We start from the raw sequence: 22328 nt of genomic DNA, 5'->3' as shown, positions 1-22328 counted from the left end.
GGTGGGGCGAGGGGAATGAGATTAAACACTGGAGGTGGGACAAGTGGAATAAGATTAAACACTGGAGGTGGGGCGAGGGGAATGAGGTTAAACACTGGAGGTGGGGTGAGTGGAATGAGATTAAACACTGGAGGTGGTGCGAGTGGAATGAGATTAAACACTGGGGGTGGGGTGAGTGGAATGAGATAAAACACTGGGGGTGGGGTGAGTGGAATGAGATTAAACACTGGAGGTGGGGCGAGTGGAATGAGGTTAAACACTGGGGGTGGGGCGAGTGGAATGAGATTAAACACTGGGGGTGGGGCGAGTGGAATGAGGTTAAACACTGGGGGTGGGGCGAGTGGAATGAGATTAAACACTGGAGGTAGGGCGAGTGGAATGAGATTAAACACTGGGGGTGGGGCGAGTGGAATGAGGTTAAACACTGGGGGTGGGGCGAGTGGAATGAGGTTAAACACTGGGGGTGGGGCGAGTGGAATGAGATTAAACACTGGGGGTGGGGCGAGTGGAATGAGGTTAAACACTGGAGGTGGGGTGAGTGGAATGAGGTTAAACACTGGAGGTGGGGTGAGTGCATTGAGGTAAACACTGGAGGTGGGGCAAGTGGATTGAGATTAAACACTGGGGGTGGGGTGAGTGCATTGAGGTTAAACACTGGAGGTGGGGCGAGTGGAATGAGATTAAACACTGGAGGTGGGACGAGTGGAATGAGATTAAACACTGGAGGTGGGACGAGTGGAATGAGATTAAACACTGGACGGGGGGTGGGGGGAGTGGAATGAGATTAAACACTGGAGGTGGGGCGAGTGGAATGAGATTAAACACTGGAGGTGGGGCGAGTGGAATGAGATTAAACACTGGAGGTGGGGCGAGTGGAATGAGATTAAACACTGGAGGTGGGACAAGTGGAATGAGATTAAACACTGGAGGTGGGGTGAGTGGAATGAGATTAAACACTGGGGGTGGGGTGAGTGCACTGAGGTTAAACACTGGAGGTGGGGCAAGTGGATTGAGATTGAACACTAGGGGTGGGGTGAGTGGAATGAGATTAAACACTGGAGGTGGTGCGAGTGGAATGAGATTAAACACTGGAGGGGGAGGGGTGAGTGGAATGAGATTAAACACTGGGGGTGGGGCGAGTGGAATGAGATTAAACACTGGAGGTGGTGCGAGTGGAATGAGATTAAACACTGGGGGTGGGGTGAGTGGAATGAGGTTAAACACTGGAGGTGGGGTGAGTGGAATGAGATGAAACACTGGAGGTGGGGCGAGTGGAATGAGATTAAACACTGGAGGTGGGACAAGTGGAATGAGATTAAACACTGGAGGGGGAGGGGTGAGTGGAATGAGATTAAACACTGGAGGGGGGTTGAGTGGAATGAGATTAAACACTGGAGGTGGGGTGAGTGGAATGAGATTAAACACTGGGGGTGGGGTGAGTGCATTGAGGTTAAACACTGGAGGTGGGGCGAGTGGAATGAGATTAAACACTGGGGGTGGGGTGAGTGCATTGAGGTTAAACACTGGAGGTGGGGCAAGTGGATTGAGATTGAACACTGGGGGTGGGGTGAGTGGAATGAGATTAAACACTGGAGGTGGTGCGAGTGGAATGAGATTAAACACTGGAGGTGGTGCGAGTGGAATGAGATTAAACACTGGAGGGGGAGGGGTGAGTGGAATGAGATTAAACACTGGGGGTGGGGCGAGTGGAATGAGATTAAACACTGGAGGTGGTGCGAGTGGAATGAGATTAAACACTGGGGGTGGGGTGAGTGGAATGAGGTTAAACACTGGAGGTGGGGTGAGTGGAATGAGATTAAACACTGGAGGTGGGGCGAGTGGAATGAGATTAAACACTGGAGGTGGGACAAGTGGAATGAGATTAAACACTGGAGGGGGAGGGGTGAGTGGAATGAGATTAAACACTGGAGGGGGGTTGAGTGGAATGAGATTAAACACTGGAGGTGGGGTGAGTGGAATGAGATTAAACACTGGGGGTTTGGTGAGTGCATTGAGGTTAAACACTGGAGGTGGGGCGAGTGGAATGAGATTAAACACTGGGGGTGGGGTGAGTGCATTGAGGTTAAACACTGGAGGTGGGGTGAGTGGAATGAGATTAAACACTGGGGGTGGGGTGAGTGCATTGAGGTAAACACTGGAGGTGGGGCAAGTGGATTGAGATTAAACACTGGGGGTGGGGTGAGTGCATTGAGGTTAAACACTGGAGGTGGGGCGAGTGGAATGAGATTAAACACTGGAGGTGGGGCGAGTGGAATGAGATTAAACACTGGAGGTGGGGTGAGTGGAATGAGGTTAAACACTGGGGGTGGGGCGAGTGGAATGAGATTAAACACTGGAGGTGGGGTGAGTGGAATGAGGTTAAACACTGGGGGTGGGGCGAATGGAATGAGATTAAACACTGGAGGTGGGGTGAGTGGAATGAGGTTAAACACTGGAGGTGGGCTGAGTGGAATGAGATTAAACACCGGAGGTGGGGCGAGTGGAATGAGATTAAACACTGGAGGGGGGGGGGGGTGAGTGGAATGAGATTAAACACTGGGGGTGGGGCGGCTGGAATGAGATTAAACACTGGAGGTGGGGCGAGTGGAATGAGGTTAAACACTGGTTGTGGGGCGAGTGGAATGAGGTTAAACACTTGAGGTGGGGCGAGTGGAATGAGGTTAAACACTGGAGGTGGGGCGAGTGGAATGAGATTAAACTCTGGAGGTGGGACAAGTGGAATGAGGTTAAGCACTGGGGGTGGGGTGAGTGGAATGAGATTAAACACTGGGAGTGGGGTGAGTGGAATGAGGTTAAACACTGGAGGTGGGGCGACTGGATTGATGTTAAACACTGGAGGTGGGTCGAGTGGAATGAGATTAAACGCTGGAGGTGGGGTGAGTGGAATGAGATTAAACACTGGAGGTGGGGCGAGGGGAATGAGGTTAAACAGTGGAGGTGGGGTGAGTGGAAAGAGATTAAACTCTGGAAGTGGGACAAGTAGAATGAGGTTAAGCACTGGGGGTGGGGTGAGTGGAATGAGATTAAACACTGGAGGTGGGGCGAGGGGAATCAGGTTAAACACTGGAGGTGGGGTGAGTGGAATGAGATTAAACACTGGAGGTGGGGTGAGTGGAATGAGATTAAACACTGGGGGTGGGGTGAGTGGAATGAGATTAAACACTGGAGGTGGGGCGAGGGGAATGAGGTTAAACACTGGAGGTGGGGTGAGTGGAATGAGATTAAACACTGGAGGTGGGGTGAGTGGAATGAGATTAAACACTGGGGGTGGGGTGAGTGGAATGAGATTAAACACTGGAGGGGGGTGAGGGGAATGAGGTTAAACACTGGAGGTGGGGTGAGTGGAATGAGATTAAACACTGGAGGTGGTGCGAGGGGAATGAGATTAAACACTGGAGGTGGGGCGAGGGGAATGAGGTTAAACACTGGAGGTGGGGTGAGTGGAATGAGATTAAACACTGGAGGTGGGGCGAGGTGAATGAGGTTAAACACTGGGGGTGGGGCGAGTGGAATGAGATTAAACACTGGAGGTAGGGCGAGTGGAATGAGATTAAACACTGGGGGTGGGGCGAGTGGAATGAGGTTAAACACTGGGGGTGGGACAAGTGGAATAAGATTAAACACTGGAGGTGGGGCGAGGGGAATGAGGTTAAACACTGGAGGTGGGGTGAGTGGAATGAGATTAAACACTGGAGGTGGTGCGAGTGGAATGAGATTAAACACTGGGGGTGGGGTGAGTGGAATGAGATTAAACACTGGGGGTGGGGTGAGTGGAATGAGATTAAACACTGGAGGTGGGGCGAGTGGAATGAGGTTAAACACTGGGGGTGGGGCGAGTGGAATGAGATTAAACACTGGAGGTAGGGCGAGTGGAATGAGATTAAACACTGGGGGTGGGGCGAGTGGAATGAGGTTAAACACTGGGGGTGGGGCGAGTGGAATGAGGTTAAACACTGGGGGTGGGGCGAGTGGAATGAGATTAAACACTGGGGGTGGGGCGAGTGGAATGAGGTTAAACACTGGAGGTGGGGTGAGTGGAATGAGGTTAAACACTGGAGGTGGGGTGAGTGCATTGAGGTAAACACTGGAGGTGGGGCAAGTGGATTGAGATTAAACACTGGGGGTGGGGTGAGTGCATTGAGGTTAAACACTGGAGGTGGGGCGAGTGGAATGAGATTAAACACTGGAGGTGGGGCGAGTGGAATGAGATTAAACACTGGAGGTGGGACGAGTGGAATGAGATTAAACACTGGACGGGGGGTGGGGGGAGTGGAATGAGATTAAACACTGGAGGTGGGGCGAGTGGAATGAGATTAAACACTGGAGGTGGGGCGAGTGGAATGAGATTAAACACTGGAGGTGGGGCGAGTGGAATGAGATTAAACACTGGAGGTGGGACAAGTGGAATGAGATTAAACACTGGAGGTGGGGTGAGTGGAATGAGATTAAACACTGGGGGTGGGGTGAGTGCACTGAGGTTAAACACTGGAGGTGGGGCAAGTGGATTGAGATTGAACACTAGGGGTGGGGTGAGTGGAATGAGATTAAACACTGGAGGTGGTGCGAGTGGAATGAGATTAAACACTGGAGGGGGAGGGGTGAGTGGAATGAGATTAAACACTGGGGGTGGGGCGAGTGGAATGAGATTAAACACTGGAGGTGGTGCGAGTGGAATGAGATTAAACACTGGGGGTGGGGTGAGTGGAATGAGGTTAAACACTGGAGGTGGGGTGAGTGGAATGAGATGAAACACTGGAGGTGGGGCGAGTGGAATGAGATTAAACACTGGAGGTGGGACAAGTGGAATGAGATTAAACACTGGAGGGGGAGGGGTGAGTGGAATGAGATTAAACACTGGAGGGGGGTTGAGTGGAATGAGATTAAACACTGGAGGTGGGGTGAGTGGAATGAGATTAAACACTGGGGGTGGGGTGAGTGCATTGAGGTTAAACACTGGAGGTGGGGCGAGTGGAATGAGATTAAACACTGGGGGTGGGGTGAGTGCATTGAGGTTAAACACTGGAGGTGGGGCAAGTGGATTGAGATTGAACACTGGGGGTGGGGTGAGTGGAATGAGATTAAACACTGGAGGTGGTGCGAGTGGAATGAGATTAAACACTGGAGGTGGTGCGAGTGGAATGAGATTAAACACTGGAGGGGGAGGGGTGAGTGGAATGAGATTAAACACTGGGGGTGGTGCGAGTGGAATGAGATTAAACACTGGGGGTGGGGTGAGTGGAATGAGGTTAAACACTGGAGGTGGGGTGAGTGGAATGAGATTAAACACTGGAGGTGGGGCGAGTGGAATGAGATTAAACACTGGAGGTGGGACAAGTGGAATGAGATTAAACACTGGAGGGGGAGGGGTGAGTGGAATGAGATTAAACACTGGAGGTGGGGTGAGTGGAATGAGATTAAACACTGGGGGTTTGGTGAGTGCATTGAGGTTAAACACTGGAGGTGGGGCGAGTGGAATGAGATTAAACACCGGAGGTGGGGCAAGTGGAATGAGATTAAACACTGGAGGGGGGGGGGGGGGGTGAGTGGAATGAGATTAAACACTGGGGGTGGGGCGGCTGGAATGAGATTAAACACTGGAGGTGGGGCGAGTGGAATGAGGTTAAACACTGGTTGTGGGGCGAGTGGAATGAGGTTAAACACTGGAGGTGGGGCGAGTGGAATGAGGTTAAACACTGGAGGTGGGGCGAGTGGAATGAGATTAAACTCTGGAGGTGGGACAAGTGGAATGAGGTTAAGCACTGGGGGTGGGGTGAGTGGAATGAGATTAAACACTGGGAGTGGGGTGAGTGGAATGAGGTTAAACACTGGAGGTGGTGCGACTGGATTGATGTTAAACACTGGAGGTGGGTCGAGTGGAATGAGATTAAACGCTGGAGGTGGGGTGAGTGGAATGAGATTAAACACTGGAGGTGGGGCGAGGGGAATGAGGTTAAACAGTGGAGGTGGGGTGAGTGGAAAGAGATTAAACTCTGGAGGTGGGACAAGTAGAATGAGGTTAAGCACTGGGGGTGGGGTGAGTGGAATGAGATTAAACACTGGAGGTGGGGCGAGGGGAATGAGGTTAAACACTGGAGGTGGGGTGAGTGGAATGAGATTAAACACTGGAGGTGGGGTGAGTGGAATGAGATTAAACACTGGGGGTGGGGTGAGTGGAATGAGATTAAACACTGGAGGTGGGGCGAGGGGAATGAGGTTAAACACTGGAGGTGGGGTGAGTGGAATGAGATTAAACACTGGAGGTGGGGTGAGTGGAATGAGATTAAACACTGGGGGTGGGGTGAGTGGAATGAGATTAAACACTGGAGGGGGGGTGAGGGGAATGAGGTTAAACACTGGAGGTGGGGTGAGTGGAATGAGATTAAACACTGGAGGTGGTGCGAGGGGAATGAGATTAAACACTGGAGGTGGGGCGAGGGGAATGAGGTTAAACACTGGAGGTGGGGTGAGTGGAATGAGATTAAACACTGGAGGTGGGGCGAGGGGAATGAGGTTAAACACTGGAGGTGGGGCGAGGGGAATGAGGTTAAACACTGGAGGTGGGGTGAGTGGAATGAGATTAAACACTGGAGGTGGTGCGAGTGGAATGAGATTAAACACTGGGGGTGGGGTGAGTGGAATGAGATTAAACACTGGGGGTGGGGTGAGTGGAATGAGGTTAAACACTGGGGGTGGGGCAAGTGTTGTTTATTCCTCTACTGTGGGACATGGGTTCAGAAGTTTCCATGTTGATTGTTCTCTTCACTCCAATTCTTAATGAAAAGCTAGTGACAGTGATTAAAACGTGGTGATTCTGTGTGCATCAGGTGAAGGAAGGAAAAGTGTTGGGAAAATTACAGAAAAAAAAATTCACTGACATCGTTTCCATGGAAGAGGAGGAGTGGAGTTATGGAGTGATGAAGTGGGAATTGGACTTGCCTGTATCTGCTTCGGGCCAATGTGGAATTTGTTGAGGACATTGCTGAGGAACCTCTGAACCTCGTGCCAAGGGTAGATGCTGTTTGATCCATCCAACAGAATCACAATGTCCATGGAGACACCACAATCTGAAAAAGAAACAGTGATACACAGATGCAGGTATAAAGCAGTGACCCAGAGGTTGGGATTGACTGGGTTTCCTGTGCTGGAAACAGTTCAGAAAAGGTTTACTAGACAGATACCTGGAATGGGCAGGCTATCTTATGAGGAAAGATTGGACAGGCAAGGCTTGTATCCGCTGGAGTTGAGAAAAGTAAGAGGCGACTTGATTGAAAAAATAAGATCCTGAGGGGTCTTAACAGGCTGGATGTGGAAAGGATGTGTCACCTTCTGGGAGAATCTAGGTCACTTTACAAATAAGGGGTCACCCATTTTAGACAGAGATGAGGAGAGATTTTTTCTCTCAGAGGGTGGTGAGTCTTTGGAATTCTCTTCCTCAAAAGGTGGTAGAAGCAGAGTCTTTGGATATGTTTAAGGCAGACTGAGATAGATTCTTGATGAATAGGGGATGGAAGGTTATCGGGAGTAGACTGAAATATGGAGTAATCAGTTCAGACATGAATTTATTGAATGGCGTACCAGGCTCGAGCGGCCAACTCCAGATCCGAATTCGGATGGTCGCATGAAACTTCTGAATCTTTGTTCCCAGGGGGGGAATAAACAACATTTGCCCCACCTCTCGGGTTTATCCTCATTCCACTCGCGCCACCTCCAGTGTTTAATCTCATTCCACTCGCCCCACCTCCAGTGTTTAACCTTATTCCACTCACCCCACCTCCAGTATTTAACCTCATGCCACTCGCCGCACCTCCAGTGTTTGACCTCATTCCACTCGCCCCTCCTACAGCGTTTAACCTCAATCCACTCGTCCCACCTCCAGCGTTTAACCTCATTCCACTTGCCCCACCTCCAGTGTTTAACCTCATGCCACTCGCCCCACCTCCAGTGTTCAACCTGATTCCGCTCGCCCCACCGCCAGTGTTTAACCTCATGCCACTCGCCCCACCTCCAGTGTTCAACCTGATTCCGCTCGCCCCACCTCCAGTGTTAAATCTCATTCCACTCGCCCAACCTCCAGTGTTTAACCTCATGTCACTCGCCCCAGCTCCAGTGTTTACCCTCAATCCACTCGCCCCTCCTACAGCGTTTAACCTCATTCCACTTGCCCCACCTCCAGTGTTTAACCTCATGCCATTCGCCCCACCTCCAGTGTTCAAGCTGATTCCGCTCGCCCCACCTCCAGTGTTTAACCTCATTCCACTCGCCCCACCTCCAGTGTTTAACCTCATTCCACTCACCCCACCCCCCGTATTGAACCTCATTCCACTCGCCCCACCTCCAGTGTTTAACCTCAATCCACTCGCCCCTCCTCCAGTGTTTAACCTCATGCCACTCGCCCCACCTCCAGTGTTTAACCTCATGCCACTCGCCCCACCTCCAGTGTTCAACCTGATTCCGTTCGCCCCTCCTCCAGCATTTAAGCTCAATCCACTCGTCCCACCCCCCGTGTTGAACCTCATTCCACTCACCCACCTCCAGTGTTCAACCTCAATCCACTCGCCCCACCTCCAGCGTTTAACCTCAATCCACTCGTCCCACCTCCAGCGTTTAACCTCATTCCACTCGCCCCACCTCCAGTGTTTAACCTCATGTCACTCGCCCCAGCTCCAGTGTTTACCCTCAATCCACTCGCCCCTCCTACAGCGTTTAACCTCAATCCACTCGTCCCACCTCCAGCGTTTAACCTCATTCCACTTGCCCCACCTCCAGTGTTTAACCTCATGCCATTCGCCCCAGATCCAGTGTTCAACGTCAATCCACTCGCCCCTCCTATAGCGTTTAACCTCATTCCACTTGCCCCACCTCCAGTGTTTAATCTCATGCCACTCGCCCCACCTCCAGTGTTCAAGCTGATTCCGCTCGCCCCACCTCCAGTGTTTAACCTCATTCCACTAGTCCCACCACCAGTGTTTAACCTCATTCCACTCACCCCACCCCCCGTATTGAACCTCATTCCACTCGCCCCACCTCCAGTGTTTAACCTCAATCCACTCGCCCCTCCTCCAGTGTTTAACCTCATGCCACTCGCCCCACCTCCAGTGTTTAACCTCATGCCACTCGCCCCACCTCCAGTGTTCAACCTGATTCCGCTCGCCCCACCTCCAGTGTTTAACCTCAATCCACTCGCCCCTCCTACAGCGTTTAACCTCAATCCACTCGTCCCACCTCCAGCATTTAACCTCATTCCACTTGCCCCACCTCCAGTGTTTAACCTCATGATACTCGCCCCACCTCCAGAGTTTAACCTCATTCCACTCACCCCACCCCCCGTATTGAACCTCATTCCACTCGCCCCACCTCCAGTGTTTAACCTCAATCCACTCGCCCCTCCTCCAGTTTTTAATCTCAATCAACTCGTCCCACCTCCAGCGTTTAACCTCATTCCACTCGCCCCACCTCCAGTGTTTAACCTCATGCCACTCACTCTACCTCCAGTGTTTAACCTCATTCCACTCGCCCCACCCCCAGTGTTTAATCTCATTCCATTCGCCCCACATCCAGTGTTTAACCTCATGCCACTCGCCCCAGCTCCAGTGTTTAACCTCATTCCACTCGCCCCACGTCCAGCGTTTAACCTCATTCCACTTGGCCCACCTCCAGTGTTTAACCTCATGCCACTCGGCCCACCTCCAGTGTTCAACCTGATTCCGCTCGCCCCACCTCCAGTGTTTAACCTCATTCCACTCGTCCCACCTCCAGTGCTTAATCTCATTCCACTCGCCCCACCTCCAGTGTTTAACCTCATTCCACTCGCCCCACCTCCAGTGTTTAACCTCATTCCACTCACTCCACCCACCGTGTTGAACCTCATTCCACTCGCCCCACCTCCAGTGTTTAACCGCAATCCACTCGCCCCTCCTCCGGCGTTTAACCTCAATCCACTCGTCCCACCTCCAGCGTTCAACCTTATTCCAATCGCCCCACCTCCAGTGTTTTACCTCATTCCACTCGCCCCACCCCCAGTGTTTAATCTCATTCCACTCGCCCCATCTCCAGTGTTTAACCTCATTCCACTGGCCCCACCCCCAGTGTTTCACCTCATTCCACTCGCCCGACCTCCAGTGTTTAACCTCATTCCACTCGCCCCACCTCCAGTGTTCAACCTCATTCCACTCGCCCCACCTCCAGTGTTGAACCTCACCCCCCACTCGTCCCGCCTCCAGTGTTTAACCTCACTCCACTCAACCCACCTCCAGTGTTTAACATCACCCCCCACTCGCCCCACCCCCAGTGTTTAACCTCACTCCACCTCCAGTGTTTAACCTCATTCCACTCGTCCCACCTCCAGTGTTTTACCCCATTCCACTTGTCCGACCTCCAGTGTTTAATCTCATTCCACTCATCCCACCTCCAGTGTTTAACCTCATTCCACTCGCCCCACCTCCAGTGTTTAACCTCATTCCACTCGCCCCACCTCCAGTGTTGAACTTCATTCCACTCGCCCCACCTCCAGTGTTTAACCTCATTCCACTCGCCCCACCTCCAGTGTTTAACCTCACTCGACTCGCCCCACCTCATTTTTAACCTCATTCCACTCGCCCCACCACCACAGTTTAACCTCATTCCACTCGCCCCACCTCCAGTGTTTAACCTCATTCCACTTGCCCCACCTCCAGTATTTAAACTCATTCCACTCGCCCCACCACCAGTGGTTAACCTCATCCAACTCACCCCACCCCCAGTGTTTAACCTCATTCCACTCGCCCCACATCCAGTGTTTAACTTCATTCCACTCGCCCCAAATCCAGTGTTTAACATCACCCCCCCACTCGCCCCACACCCAGTGTTTAACCTCATTCCACTCGCCCCACCTCCAGTGTTTAACCTCATTCCACTCGCCCCACCTCCAGTGTTTAACCTCATTCCACTCGCCCCACCTCCAGTGTTTAAGCTCACTCTACTCGCCCCACCTCCATTTTTAACCTCATTCCACTCGCCCCACCACCACAGTTTAACCTCATTCCACTCGCCCCACCTCCAGTATTTAAACTCATTCCACTCGCCCCACCACCAGTGGTTAACCTCATTCAACTCGCCCCACCCCCAGTGTTTAACCTCATTCCACTCGCCCCAAATCCAGTGTTTAACATCACCCCCCCACTCGCCGCACACCCAGTGTTTAACCTCACTCCACTCAACCCACCCCCTGTGTTTAACCTCATTCCACTCACCCCACCTCCAGTGTTTAACCTCATTCCACTCGTCCCACCTCCAGTGTTTAACCCCATTCCACTTGCCCCACCTCCAGTGTTTAATCTCATTCCACTTACCCATCCTCCAGTGTTTAACCTCATTCCACTCGCCCCACCTCCAGTGTTTAACCTCATTCCACTCGTCCAACCTCCAGTGTTTAATTTCATTCCACTTACCCAACCTCCAGTGTTTAACCCCATTCCACTTGCCCCACCTCCAGTGTTTAATCTCATTCCACTTACCCAACCTCCAGTGTTTAACCTCATTCCACTCGCCCCACACCAGTGTTTAACTTCATTCCACTCGCCCCTCCCCCAGTGTTTAACCTCATTCCACTCGCCACATCTCAAGTCTTTAACTTCATTACAGTCAACCCCACCTCCAGTGTTTAAGCTCACTCTACTCGCCCCGCCTCCAGTGTTTAACCTCATTCAACTCACCCCACCACCACAGTTTAACCTCATTCCACTCGTCCCACCTCCAGTGTTTCACCACTTTCCACTTGCCCCACCTCCAGTGTTTAACCTCATTCCACTCGCCCCACCTCCAGTGTTTAACCTCATTCCACTCGCCCCACCTCCAGTGTTTAACCTCATTCCACTCGCCCCACCACCACAGTTTAATCTCATTCCACTCGCCCACCTCCAGTGTTTAACCTCCTTCCACTTGCCCCACCTCCAGTGTTTAACCTCATTCCACTCGCCCCACCTCAGTGTTTAACATCATTCCACTCGCCCCACCTCCAGTGTTTAACCTCATTCCACTCGCCTCTCCTCCAGTGTTTAACCTCATTCCACTCGCCCCACCTCCAGTGTTTAACCTCACTCTACTCGCCCCACCTCCATTTTTAACCTCATTCCACTCGCCCCACCACCACAGTTTAACCTCATTCCACTCGCCCCACCTCCAGTGTTTAACCTCATTCCACTTGCCCCACCTCCAGTATTTAAAGTCATTCCACTCGCCCCACCACCAGTGATTAACCTCATTCAACTCGCCCCACCCCCAGTGTTTAACCTCATTCCACTCGCCCCACCTCCAGTGTTTAACCTCATTCCACTTGCCCCAAATCCAGTGTTTAACATCACCCCCCCACTCGCCCCACACCCAGTGTTTAACCTCACTCCACTCACCCCACTCCCTGTGTTTAACCTCATTCCACTCACCCCACCTCCAGTGTTTAACCTCATTCCACTCGTCCCACCTCCAGTGTTTAACCCCATTCCACTTGCCCCACCTCCAGGCGCGTATCCATTGTCTCTCGAGATAAGGAGGCCCAAAAGAAAGAAGAAAGAAACTTGCCCCACCTCCAGTGTTTAATCTCATTCCACTCGCCCCACCTCCAGTGTTTAACCTCATTCCACTCGCCCCACCTCCAGTGTTTAACTTCATTCCACTCGCCCCTCCCCCAGTGTTTAACCTCATTCCACTCGCCACATCTCAAGTCTTTAACTTCATTCCAGTCAACCCCACCTCCAGTGTTTAACCTCATTCCACTTGCCCCACCTCCAGTGTTTAACCTCATTCCACTCGCCCCACCTCCAGTGTTGAACCTCATTCCATTCGCCCCACCTCCAGTGTTTAACCTCATTCCACTTGCCCCACCTCCAGTGTTTAATCTCAATCCGCTCGCCCCACCTCCAGTCTTTGATCTCATTCCACTTACCCCACCCCCAATGTTTAACCTCACTGCACTCACCCCACCTCCAGTGTTCAACCTCATTCCACTCGTCCCACCTGCAGTGTTTAACCTCAATTCACTAGCCCCTCCTCCAGTGTTTAACCTCATTCCACTCGCCCCACCACCAGTGTTTAACTTCATTCCACTCGCCCCACCCCCAGTGTTTAACCTCATTCCACTCGCCCCACCTCAAGTGTTTAACCTCATACACTCGCCCCACCCCCAGTGTCTGATCTCAATCCACTCGCCCTCCTCCAGTCTTTGACATCACTCCACTCACCCCCCGTCCAGTATTTAACCTCATTCCACTCGCCCAACCCCCAGTCTTTAACCTCATTCCACTCGTTCCACCTCCAGTGTTTAACATCACCCCCCACTCGCCCCACCCCCAGTGTTTAACCTCACTCCACCTCCAGTGTTTAACCTTATTCCACTCGTCCCACCTCCAGTGTTTTACCCCATTCCACTCGTCCGACCTCCAGTGTTTAACCTCATTCCACTCATCCCACCTCCAGTGTTTAACCTCATTCCACTCGCCCCACCTCCAGTGTTTAACCTCATTCCACTCGCCCCACCTCCAGTGTTTAACCTCATTCCACTCGCCCCACCTCCAGTGTTTAACCTCATTCCACTCGCCCCACCTCCAGTGTTTAATCTCATTCCACTCGCCCCACCTCCAGTGTTTAACCTCATTCCACTCGCCCCACCTGCAGTGTTTAACCTCATTCCACTCACCCCACCCCCAGTGTTCAACTTCATTCCACTCGCCCCACCTCCAGTGTTTAACCTCATTCCACTCGCCCCACCTCCAGTGTTTAACCTCATTCCACTCGTCCCACCTCCAGTGTTTAATCTCATTCCACTCGCCCCACCTCCAGTGTTTAATCTCATTCCACTCGCCCCACCTCCAGTGTTTAACCTCATTCCACTCGCCCTCCCTCCAGTGTTTAACAGCATTCCACTCGCCCCTCCCCCAGTGTTTAACCTCATTCCACTCGCCACATCTCAAGTCTTTAACTTCATTCCAGTCAACCCCACCTCCAGTGTTTCACCTCACTCTGCTCGCCCCGCCTCCAGTGTTTAACCTCATTCCACTCGCCCCACCTCCAGTGTTTAACCTCATTCCACTTGCCCCACCACCACAGTTTAACCTCATTCCACTCGCCCCACCTCCAGTGTTTAACCTCATTCCACTTGCCCCCACCTCCAGTGTTTAACCTCATTCCACTTGCCCCACCTCCAGTGTTTAACCTCATTCCACTCGCCACACCTCCAGTGTTTAACCTCATTCCACTTGTCCCACCTCCAGTGTTTAATCTCATTCCACTCGCCCCACCTCCAGTGTTTAACCTCATTCCACTCGCCACACCTCCAGTGTTTAACCTCATTCCACTCACCCCACCCCCAGTGTTTAACTTCATTCCACTCGCCCCGCCCCCAGTGTTAAACCTCATTCCACTCGCCCCACCTCCATTTTTAACCTCATTCCACTCGTCCCACCTCCAGTGTTTAACCTCATTCCACTCGCCCCACCTCCAGTGTTTAATCTCATTCCACTTACCCCACCTCCAGTCTTTAACCTCATTCCACTTGCCCCACCTCCACTGTTCAACCTCATTCCACTCGCCCCACCTCGAGTGCTAATCTCCTTCTGCTCGCCCCACCTCCAGTCTTTAACCTCATTCCACTCGCCCCACCTCCACTGTTTAACCTCATTCGACCCGCCCCACTTCCAGTGCTAATCTCATACCACTTGCCCCACCTCCAGTGTTTAAACTCATTCCACTCGCCCCACCTCCAGTGTTTCACCTCATTCCACTTGCCCCACCTCCAGTGTTTAACCTCACTCTACTCGCCCCTCCTCCAGTCTTGGATCTCACTCCACTCACCCCCCGTCCAGTGTTTAACCTCATTCCACTCGCCCCACCTCCAGTCTTTTACCTCATTCCACTCGCCTCACCTCCACTGTTTAACCTCATTCCACTCGCCCCACCTCCAGTGCTAATCTCATTCTACTCGCCCCACCTCCATTGTTTAACCCCATTCCACTTGCCCCACCCCCAGTGTTTAACCTCATTCCACTCGCCCCACCCCCAGTGTTTAACCTCATTCCACTCGCCCCACCTCCAGTGTTTAACCTCATTCCACTTACCCCACCTCCAGTGTTTAACCTCATTCCACTTACCCCACCTCCAGTCTTTAACCTCATTCGACCCGCCCCACTTCCAGTGCTAATCTCATACCACTTGCCCCACCTCCAGTGTTTAAACTCATTCCACTTGCCCCACCACCACAGTTTAACCTCATTCCACTCGCCCCACCTCCAGTGTTTAACCTCATTCCACTTGCCCCCACCTCCAGTGTTTAACCTCATTCCACTCGCCCCACCCCCAGTGTTTAACCTCATTCCACTCGCCCCACCTCCAGTGTTTAACCTCATTCCACTCGCCCCACCTCCAGTGTTTAATCTCATTCCACTCGCCCCACCACCATTTTTAACCTCATTCCACTCGTCCCACCTCCAGTGTTTAACCTCATTCCACTCGCCCCACCACCATTTTTAACCTCATTCCACTCGTCCCACCTCCAGTGTTTAACCTCATTCCACTCGCCCCACCTCCAGTGTTTAATCTCATTCCACTTACCCCACCTCCAGTCTTTAACCTCATTCCACTTGCCCCACCTCCACTGTTCAACCTCATTCCACTCGCCCCACCTCGAGTGCTAATCTCCTTCTGCTCGCCCCACCTCCAGTCTTTAACCTCATTCCACTCGCCCCACCTCCACTGTTTAACCTCATTCGACCCGCCCCACTTCCAGTGCTAATCTCATACCACTTGCCCCACCTCCAGTGTTTAAACTCATTCCACTCGCCCCACCTCCAGTGTTTAACCTCATTCCACTTGCCCCACCTCCAGTGTTTAACCTCACTCTACTCGCCCCTCCTCCAGTCTTGGATCTCACTCCACTCACCCCCCGTCCAGTGTTTAACCTCATTCCACTCGCCCCACCTCCACTGTTTAAACTCATTCCACTCGCCCCACCTCCAGTCTTTTACCTCATTCCACTCGCCTCACCTCCACTGTTTAACCTCATTCCACTCGCCACACCTCCAGTGCTAATCTCATTCTACTCGCCCCACCTCCAGTGTTTAACCTCATTCCACTTGCCCCACCTCCAGTGTTTAACCTCACTCTACTCGCCCCTCCTCCAGTCTTGGATCTCACTCCACTCACCCCCCGTCCAGTGTTTAACCTCATTCCACTCGCCCCACCTCCAGTCTTTTACCTCATTCCACTCGCCTCACCTCCACTGTTTAACCTCATTCCACTCGCCCCACCTCCAGTGCTAATCTCATTCTACTCGCCCCACCTCCACTGTTTAACCCCATTCCACTTGCCCCACCCCCAGTGTTTAACCTCATTCCACTCGCCCCACCCCCAGTGTTTAACCTCATTCCACTCGCCCCACCTCCAGTGTTTAACCTCATTCCACTTACCCCACCTCCAGTGTTTAACCTCATTCCACTTACCCCACCTCCAGTCTTTAACCTCATTCGACCCGCCCCACTTCCAGTGCTAATCTCATACCACTTGCCCCACCTCCAGTGTTTAAACTCATTCCACTTGCCCCACCACCACAGTTTAACCTCATTCCACTTACCCCACCTCCAGTCTTTAACCTCATTCGACCCGCCCCACTTCCAGTGCTAATCTCATACCACTTGCCCCACCTCCAGTGTTTAAACTCATTCCACTTGCCCCACCACCACAGTTTAACCTCATTCCACTCGCCCCACCTCCAGTGTTTAACCTCATTCCACTCGCCCCACCTGCAGTGTTTAACCTCATTCCACTCACCCCACCCCCAGTGTTCAACTTCATTCCACTCGCCCCACCTCCAGTGTTTAACCTCATTCCACTCGCCCCACCTCCAGTGTTTAACCTCATTCCACTCGTCCCACCTCCAGTGTTTAACCTCATTCCACTTGCCCCCACCTCCAGTGTTTAACCTCATTCCACTTGCCCCACCTCCAGTGTTTAACCTCATTCCACTCGCCACACCCTCCAGTGTTTAACCTCATTCCACTTGTCCCACCTCCAGTGTTTAATCTCATTCCACTCGCCCCACCTCCAGTGTTTAACCTCATTCCACTCGCCCCACCTCCAGTGTTTAACCTCATTCCACTCACCCCACCCCCAGTGTTTAACTTCATTCCACTCGCCCCGCCCCCAGTGTTAAACCTCATTCCACTCGCCCCACCTCCATTTTTAACCTCATTCCACTCGTCCCACCTCCAGTGTTTAACCTCATTCCACTCGCCCCACCTCCAGTGTTTAATCTCATTCCACTTACCCCACCTCCAGTCTTTAACCTCATTCCACTTGCCCCACCTCCACTGTTCAACCTCATTCCACTCGCCCCACCTCGAGTGCTAATCTCCTTCTGCTCGCCCCACCTCCAGTCTTTAACCTCATTCCACTCGCCCCACCTCCACTGTTTAACCTCATTCGACCCGCCCCACTTCCAGTGCTAATCTCATACCACTTGCCCCACCTCCAGTGTTTAAACTCATTCCACTCGCCCCACCTCCAGTGTTTAACCTCATTCCACTTGCCCCACCTCCAGTGTTTAACCTCACTCTACTCGCCCCTCCTCCAGTCTTGGATCTCACTCCACTCACCCCCCGTCCAGTGTTTAACCTCATTCCACTCGCCCCACCTCCAGTGTTTAAACTCATTCCACTCGCCCCACCTCCAGTCTTTTACCTCATTCCACTCGCCTCACCTCCACTGTTTAACCTCATTCCACTCGCCACACCTCCAGTGCTAATCTCATTCTACTCGCCCCACCTCCAGTGTTTAACCTCATTCCACTTGCCCCACCTCCAGTGTTTAACCTCATTCCACTCGCCACACCTCCAGTGTTTAACCTCATTCCACTTGTCCCACCTCCAGTGTTTAATCTCATTCCACTCGCCCCACCTCCAGTGTTTAACCTCATTCCACTCGCCACACCTCCAGTGTTTAACCTCATTCCACTCACCCCACCCCCAGTGTTTAACTTCATTCCACTCGCCCCGCCCCCAGTGTTAAACCTCATTCCACTCGCCCCACCTCCATTTTTAACCTCATTCCACTCGTCCCACCTCCAGTGTTTAACCTCATTCCACTCGCCCCACCTCCAGTGTTTAATCTCATTCCACTTACCCCACCTCCAGTCTTTAACCTCATTCCACTTGCCCCACCTCCACTGTTCAACCTCATTCCACTCGCCCCACCTCGAGTGCTAATCTCCTTCTGCTCGCCCCACCTCCAGTCTTTAACCTCATTCCACTCGCCCCACCTCCACTGTTTAACCTCATTCGACCCGCCCCACTTCCAGTGCTAATCTCATACCACTTGCCCCACCTCCAGTGTTTAAACTCATTCCACTCGCCCCACCTCCAGTGTTTCACCTCATTCCACTTGCCCCACCTCCAGTGTTTAACCTCACTCTACTCGCCCCTCCTCCAGTCTTGGATCTCACTCCACTCACCCCCCGTCCAGTGTTTAACCTCATTCCACTCGCCCCACCTCCAGTCTTTTACCTCATTCCACTCGCCTCACCTCCACTGTTTAACCTCATTCCACTCGCCCCACCTCCAGTGCTAATCTCATTCTACTCGCCCCACCTCCACTGTTTAACCCCATTCCACTTGCCCCACCCCCAGTGTTTAACCTCATTCCACTCGCCCCACCCCCAGTGTTTAACCTCATTCCACTCGCCCCACCTCCAGTGTTTAACCTCATTCCACTTACCCCACCTCCAGTGTTTAACCTCATTCCACTTACCCCACCTCCAGTCTTTAACCTCATTCGACCCGCCCCACTTCCAGTGCTAATCTCATACCACTTGCCCCACCTCCAGTGTTTAAACTCATTCCACTTGCCCCACCACCACAGTTTAACCTCATTCCACTCGCCCCACCTCCAGTGTTTAACCTCATTCCACTTGCCCCCACCTCCAGTGTTTAACCTCATTCCACTCGCCCCACCTCCAGTGTTTAACCTCATTCCACTCGCCCCACCCCCAGTGTTTAACCTCATTCCACTCGCCCCACCTCCAGTGTTTAACCTCATTCCACTCGCCCCACCTCCAGTGTTTAATCTCATTCCACTCGCCCCACCACCATTTTTAACCTCATTCCACTCGTCCCACCTCCAGTGTTTAACCTCATTCCACTCGCCCCACCACCATTTTTAACCTCATTCCACTCGTCCCACCTCCAGTGTTTAACCTCATTCCACTCGCCCCACCACCATTTTTAACCTCATTCCACTCGTCCCACCTCCAGTGTTTAACCTCATTCCACTCGCCCCACCTCCAGTGTTTAATCTCATTCCACTTACCCCACCTCCAGTCTTTAACCTCATTCCACTTGCCCCACCTCCACTGTTCAACCTCATTCCACTCGCCCCACCTCGAGTGCTAATCTCCTTCTGCTCGCCCCACCTCCAGTCTTTAACCTCATTCCACTCGCCCCACCTCCACTGTTTAACCTCATTCGACCCGCCCCACTTCCAGTGCTAATCTCATACCACTTGCCCCACCTCCAGTGTTTAAACTCATTCCACTCGCCCCACCTCCAGTGTTTAACCTCATTCCACTTGCCCCACCTCCAGTGTTTAACCTCACTCTACTCGCCCCTCCTCCAGTCTTGGATCTCACTCCACTCACCCCCCGTCCAGTGTTTAACCTCATTCCACTCGCCCCACCTCCAGTGTTTAAACTCATTCCACTCGCCCCACCTCCAGTCTTTTACCTCATTTCACTCGCCTCACCTCCACTGTTTAACCTCATTCCACTCGCCACACCTCCAGTGCTAATCTCATTCTACTCGCCCCACCTCCAGTGTTTAACCTCATTCCACTTGCCCCACCTCCAGTGTTTAACCTCACTCTACTCGCCCCTCCTCCAGTCTTGGATCTCACTCCACTCACCCCCCGTCCAGTGTTTAACCTCATTCCACTCGCCCCACCTCCAGTCTTTTACCTCATTCCACTCGCCTCACCTCCACTGTTTAACCTCATTCCACTCGCCCCACCTCCAGTGCTAATCTCATTCTACTCGCCCCACCTCCACTGTTTAACCCCATTCCACTTGCCCCACCCCCAGTGTTTAACCTCATTCCACTCGCCCCACCCCCAGTGTTTAACCTCATTCCACTCGCCCCACCTCCAGTGTTTAAACTCATTCCACTTGCCCCACCACCACAGTTTAACCTCATTCCACTTACCCCACCTCCAGTCTTTAACCTCATTCGACCCGCCCCACTTCCAGTGCTAATCTCATACCACTTGCCCCACCTCCAGTGTTTAAACTCATTCCACTTGCCCCACCACCACAGTTTAACCTCATTCCACTCGCCCCACCTCCAGTGTTTAACCTCATTCCACTCGCCCCACCTGCAGTGTTTAACCTCATTCCACTCACCCCACCCCCAGTGTTCAACTTCATTCCACTCGCCCCACCTCCAGTGTTTAACCTCATTCCACTCGCCCCACCTCCAGTGTTTAACCTCATTCCACTCGTCCCACCTCCAGTGTTTAACCTCATTCCACTTGCCCCCACCTCCAGTGTTTAACCTCATTCCACTTGCCCCACCTCCAGTGTTTAACCTCATTCCACTCGCCACACCCTCCAGTGTTTAACCTCATTCCACTTGTCCCACCTCCAGTGTTTAATCTCATTCCACTCGCCCCACCTCCAGTGTTTAACCTCATTCCACTCGCCCCACCTCCAGTGTTTAACCTCATTCCACTCACCCCACCCCCAGTGTTTAACTTCATTCCACTCGCCCCGCCCCCAGTGTTAAACCTCATTCCACTCGCCCCACCTCCATTTTTAACCTCATTCCACTCGTCCCACCTCCAGTGTTTAACCTCATTCCACTCGCCCCACCTCCAGTGTTTAATCTCATTCCACTTACCCCACCTCCAGTCTTTAACCTCATTCCACTTGCCCCACCTCCACTGTTCAACCTCATTCCACTCGCCCCACCTCGAGTGCTAATCTCCTTCTGCTCGCCCCACCTCCAGTCTTTAACCTCATTCCACTCGCCCCACCTCCACTGTTTAACCTCATTCGACCCGCCCCACTTCCAGTGCTAATCTCATACCACTTGCCCCACCTCCAGTGTTTAAACTCATTCCACTCGCCCCACCTCCAGTGTTTAACCTCATTCCACTTGCCCCACCTCCAGTGTTTAACCTCACTCTACTCGCCCCTCCTCCAGTCTTGGATCTCACTCCACTCACCCCCCGTCCAGTGTTTAACCTCATTCCACTCGCCCCAATCCCAGTGTTTAAACTCATTCCACTCGCCCCACCTCCAGTCTTTTACCTCATTCCACTCGCCTCACCTCCACTGTTTAACCTCATTCCACTCGCCCCACCTCCAGTGCTAATCTCTTTCTACTCGCCCCACCTCCAGTGTTTAACCTCATTCCACTCGCCCCACCCCTAGTGTTTAACCTCATTCCACTCGCCCCACCCCCAGTGTTTAACCTCATTCCACTCGCCCCACCTCCAGTGTTTAACCTCATTCCACTTACCCCACCTCCAGTCTTTAACCTCATTCCACTCGCCCCACCACCATTTTTAACCTCATTCCACTCGTCCCACCTCCAGTGTTTAACCTCATTCCACTCGCCCCACCTCCAGTGTTTAATCTCATTCCACTTACCCCACCTCCAGTCTTTAACCTCATTCCACTTGCCCCACCTCCACTGTTCAACCTCATTCCACTCGCCCCACCTCGAGTGCTAATCTCCTTCTGCTCGCCCCACCTCCAGTCTTTAACCTCATTCCACTCGCCCCACCTCCACTGTTTAACCTCATTCGACCGCCCCACTTCCAGTGCTAATCTCATACCACTTGCCCCACCTCCAGTGTTTAAACTCATTCCACTCGCCCCACCTCCAGTGTTTAACCTCATTCCACTTGCCCCACCTCCAGTGTTTAACCTCATTCCACTTGCCCCACCTCCAGTGTTTAACCTCACTCTACTCGCCCCTCCTCCAGTCTTGGATCTCACTCCACTCACCCCCCGTCCAGTGTTTAACCTCATTCCACTCGCCCCACCTCCAGTGTTTAAACTCATTCCACTCGCCCCACCTCCAGTCTTTTACCTCATTCCACTCGCCTCACCTCCACTGTTTAACCTCATTCCACTCGCCACACCTCCAGTGCTAATCTCATTCTACTCGCCCCACCTCCAGTGTTTAACCTCATTCCACTTGCCCCACCTCCAGTGTTTAACCTCACTCTACTCGCCCCTCCTCCAGTCTTGGATCTCACTCCACTCACCCCCCGTCCAGTGTTTAACCTCATTC

General features: G+C 52.5%; 1 protein-coding gene across 1 annotated transcript in view; it reads right to left on the bottom strand.

Annotated features, from left to right (window-relative positions):
• Nucleotides 1-22328, bottom strand: part of itga10 (integrin, alpha 10) — a 182549-nt gene that overhangs the window by 91557 nt on the left and 68664 nt on the right. The window contains exon 7 of the mRNA XM_068022751.1: nt 6958-7085. Coding sequence (XP_067878852.1) covers nt 6958-7085 — 128 coding nt within the window. The remainder of the gene's footprint in view (nt 1-6957; nt 7086-22328) is intronic.

The sequence above is a fragment of the Heterodontus francisci genome, chromosome 46 (genome assembly GCF_036365525.1).
Source record: "Heterodontus francisci isolate sHetFra1 chromosome 46, sHetFra1.hap1, whole genome shotgun sequence".
NCBI lineage: Eukaryota > Metazoa > Chordata > Chondrichthyes > Heterodontiformes > Heterodontidae > Heterodontus > Heterodontus francisci.
This window is presented reverse-complemented; position numbering and strand designations above follow the sequence as displayed.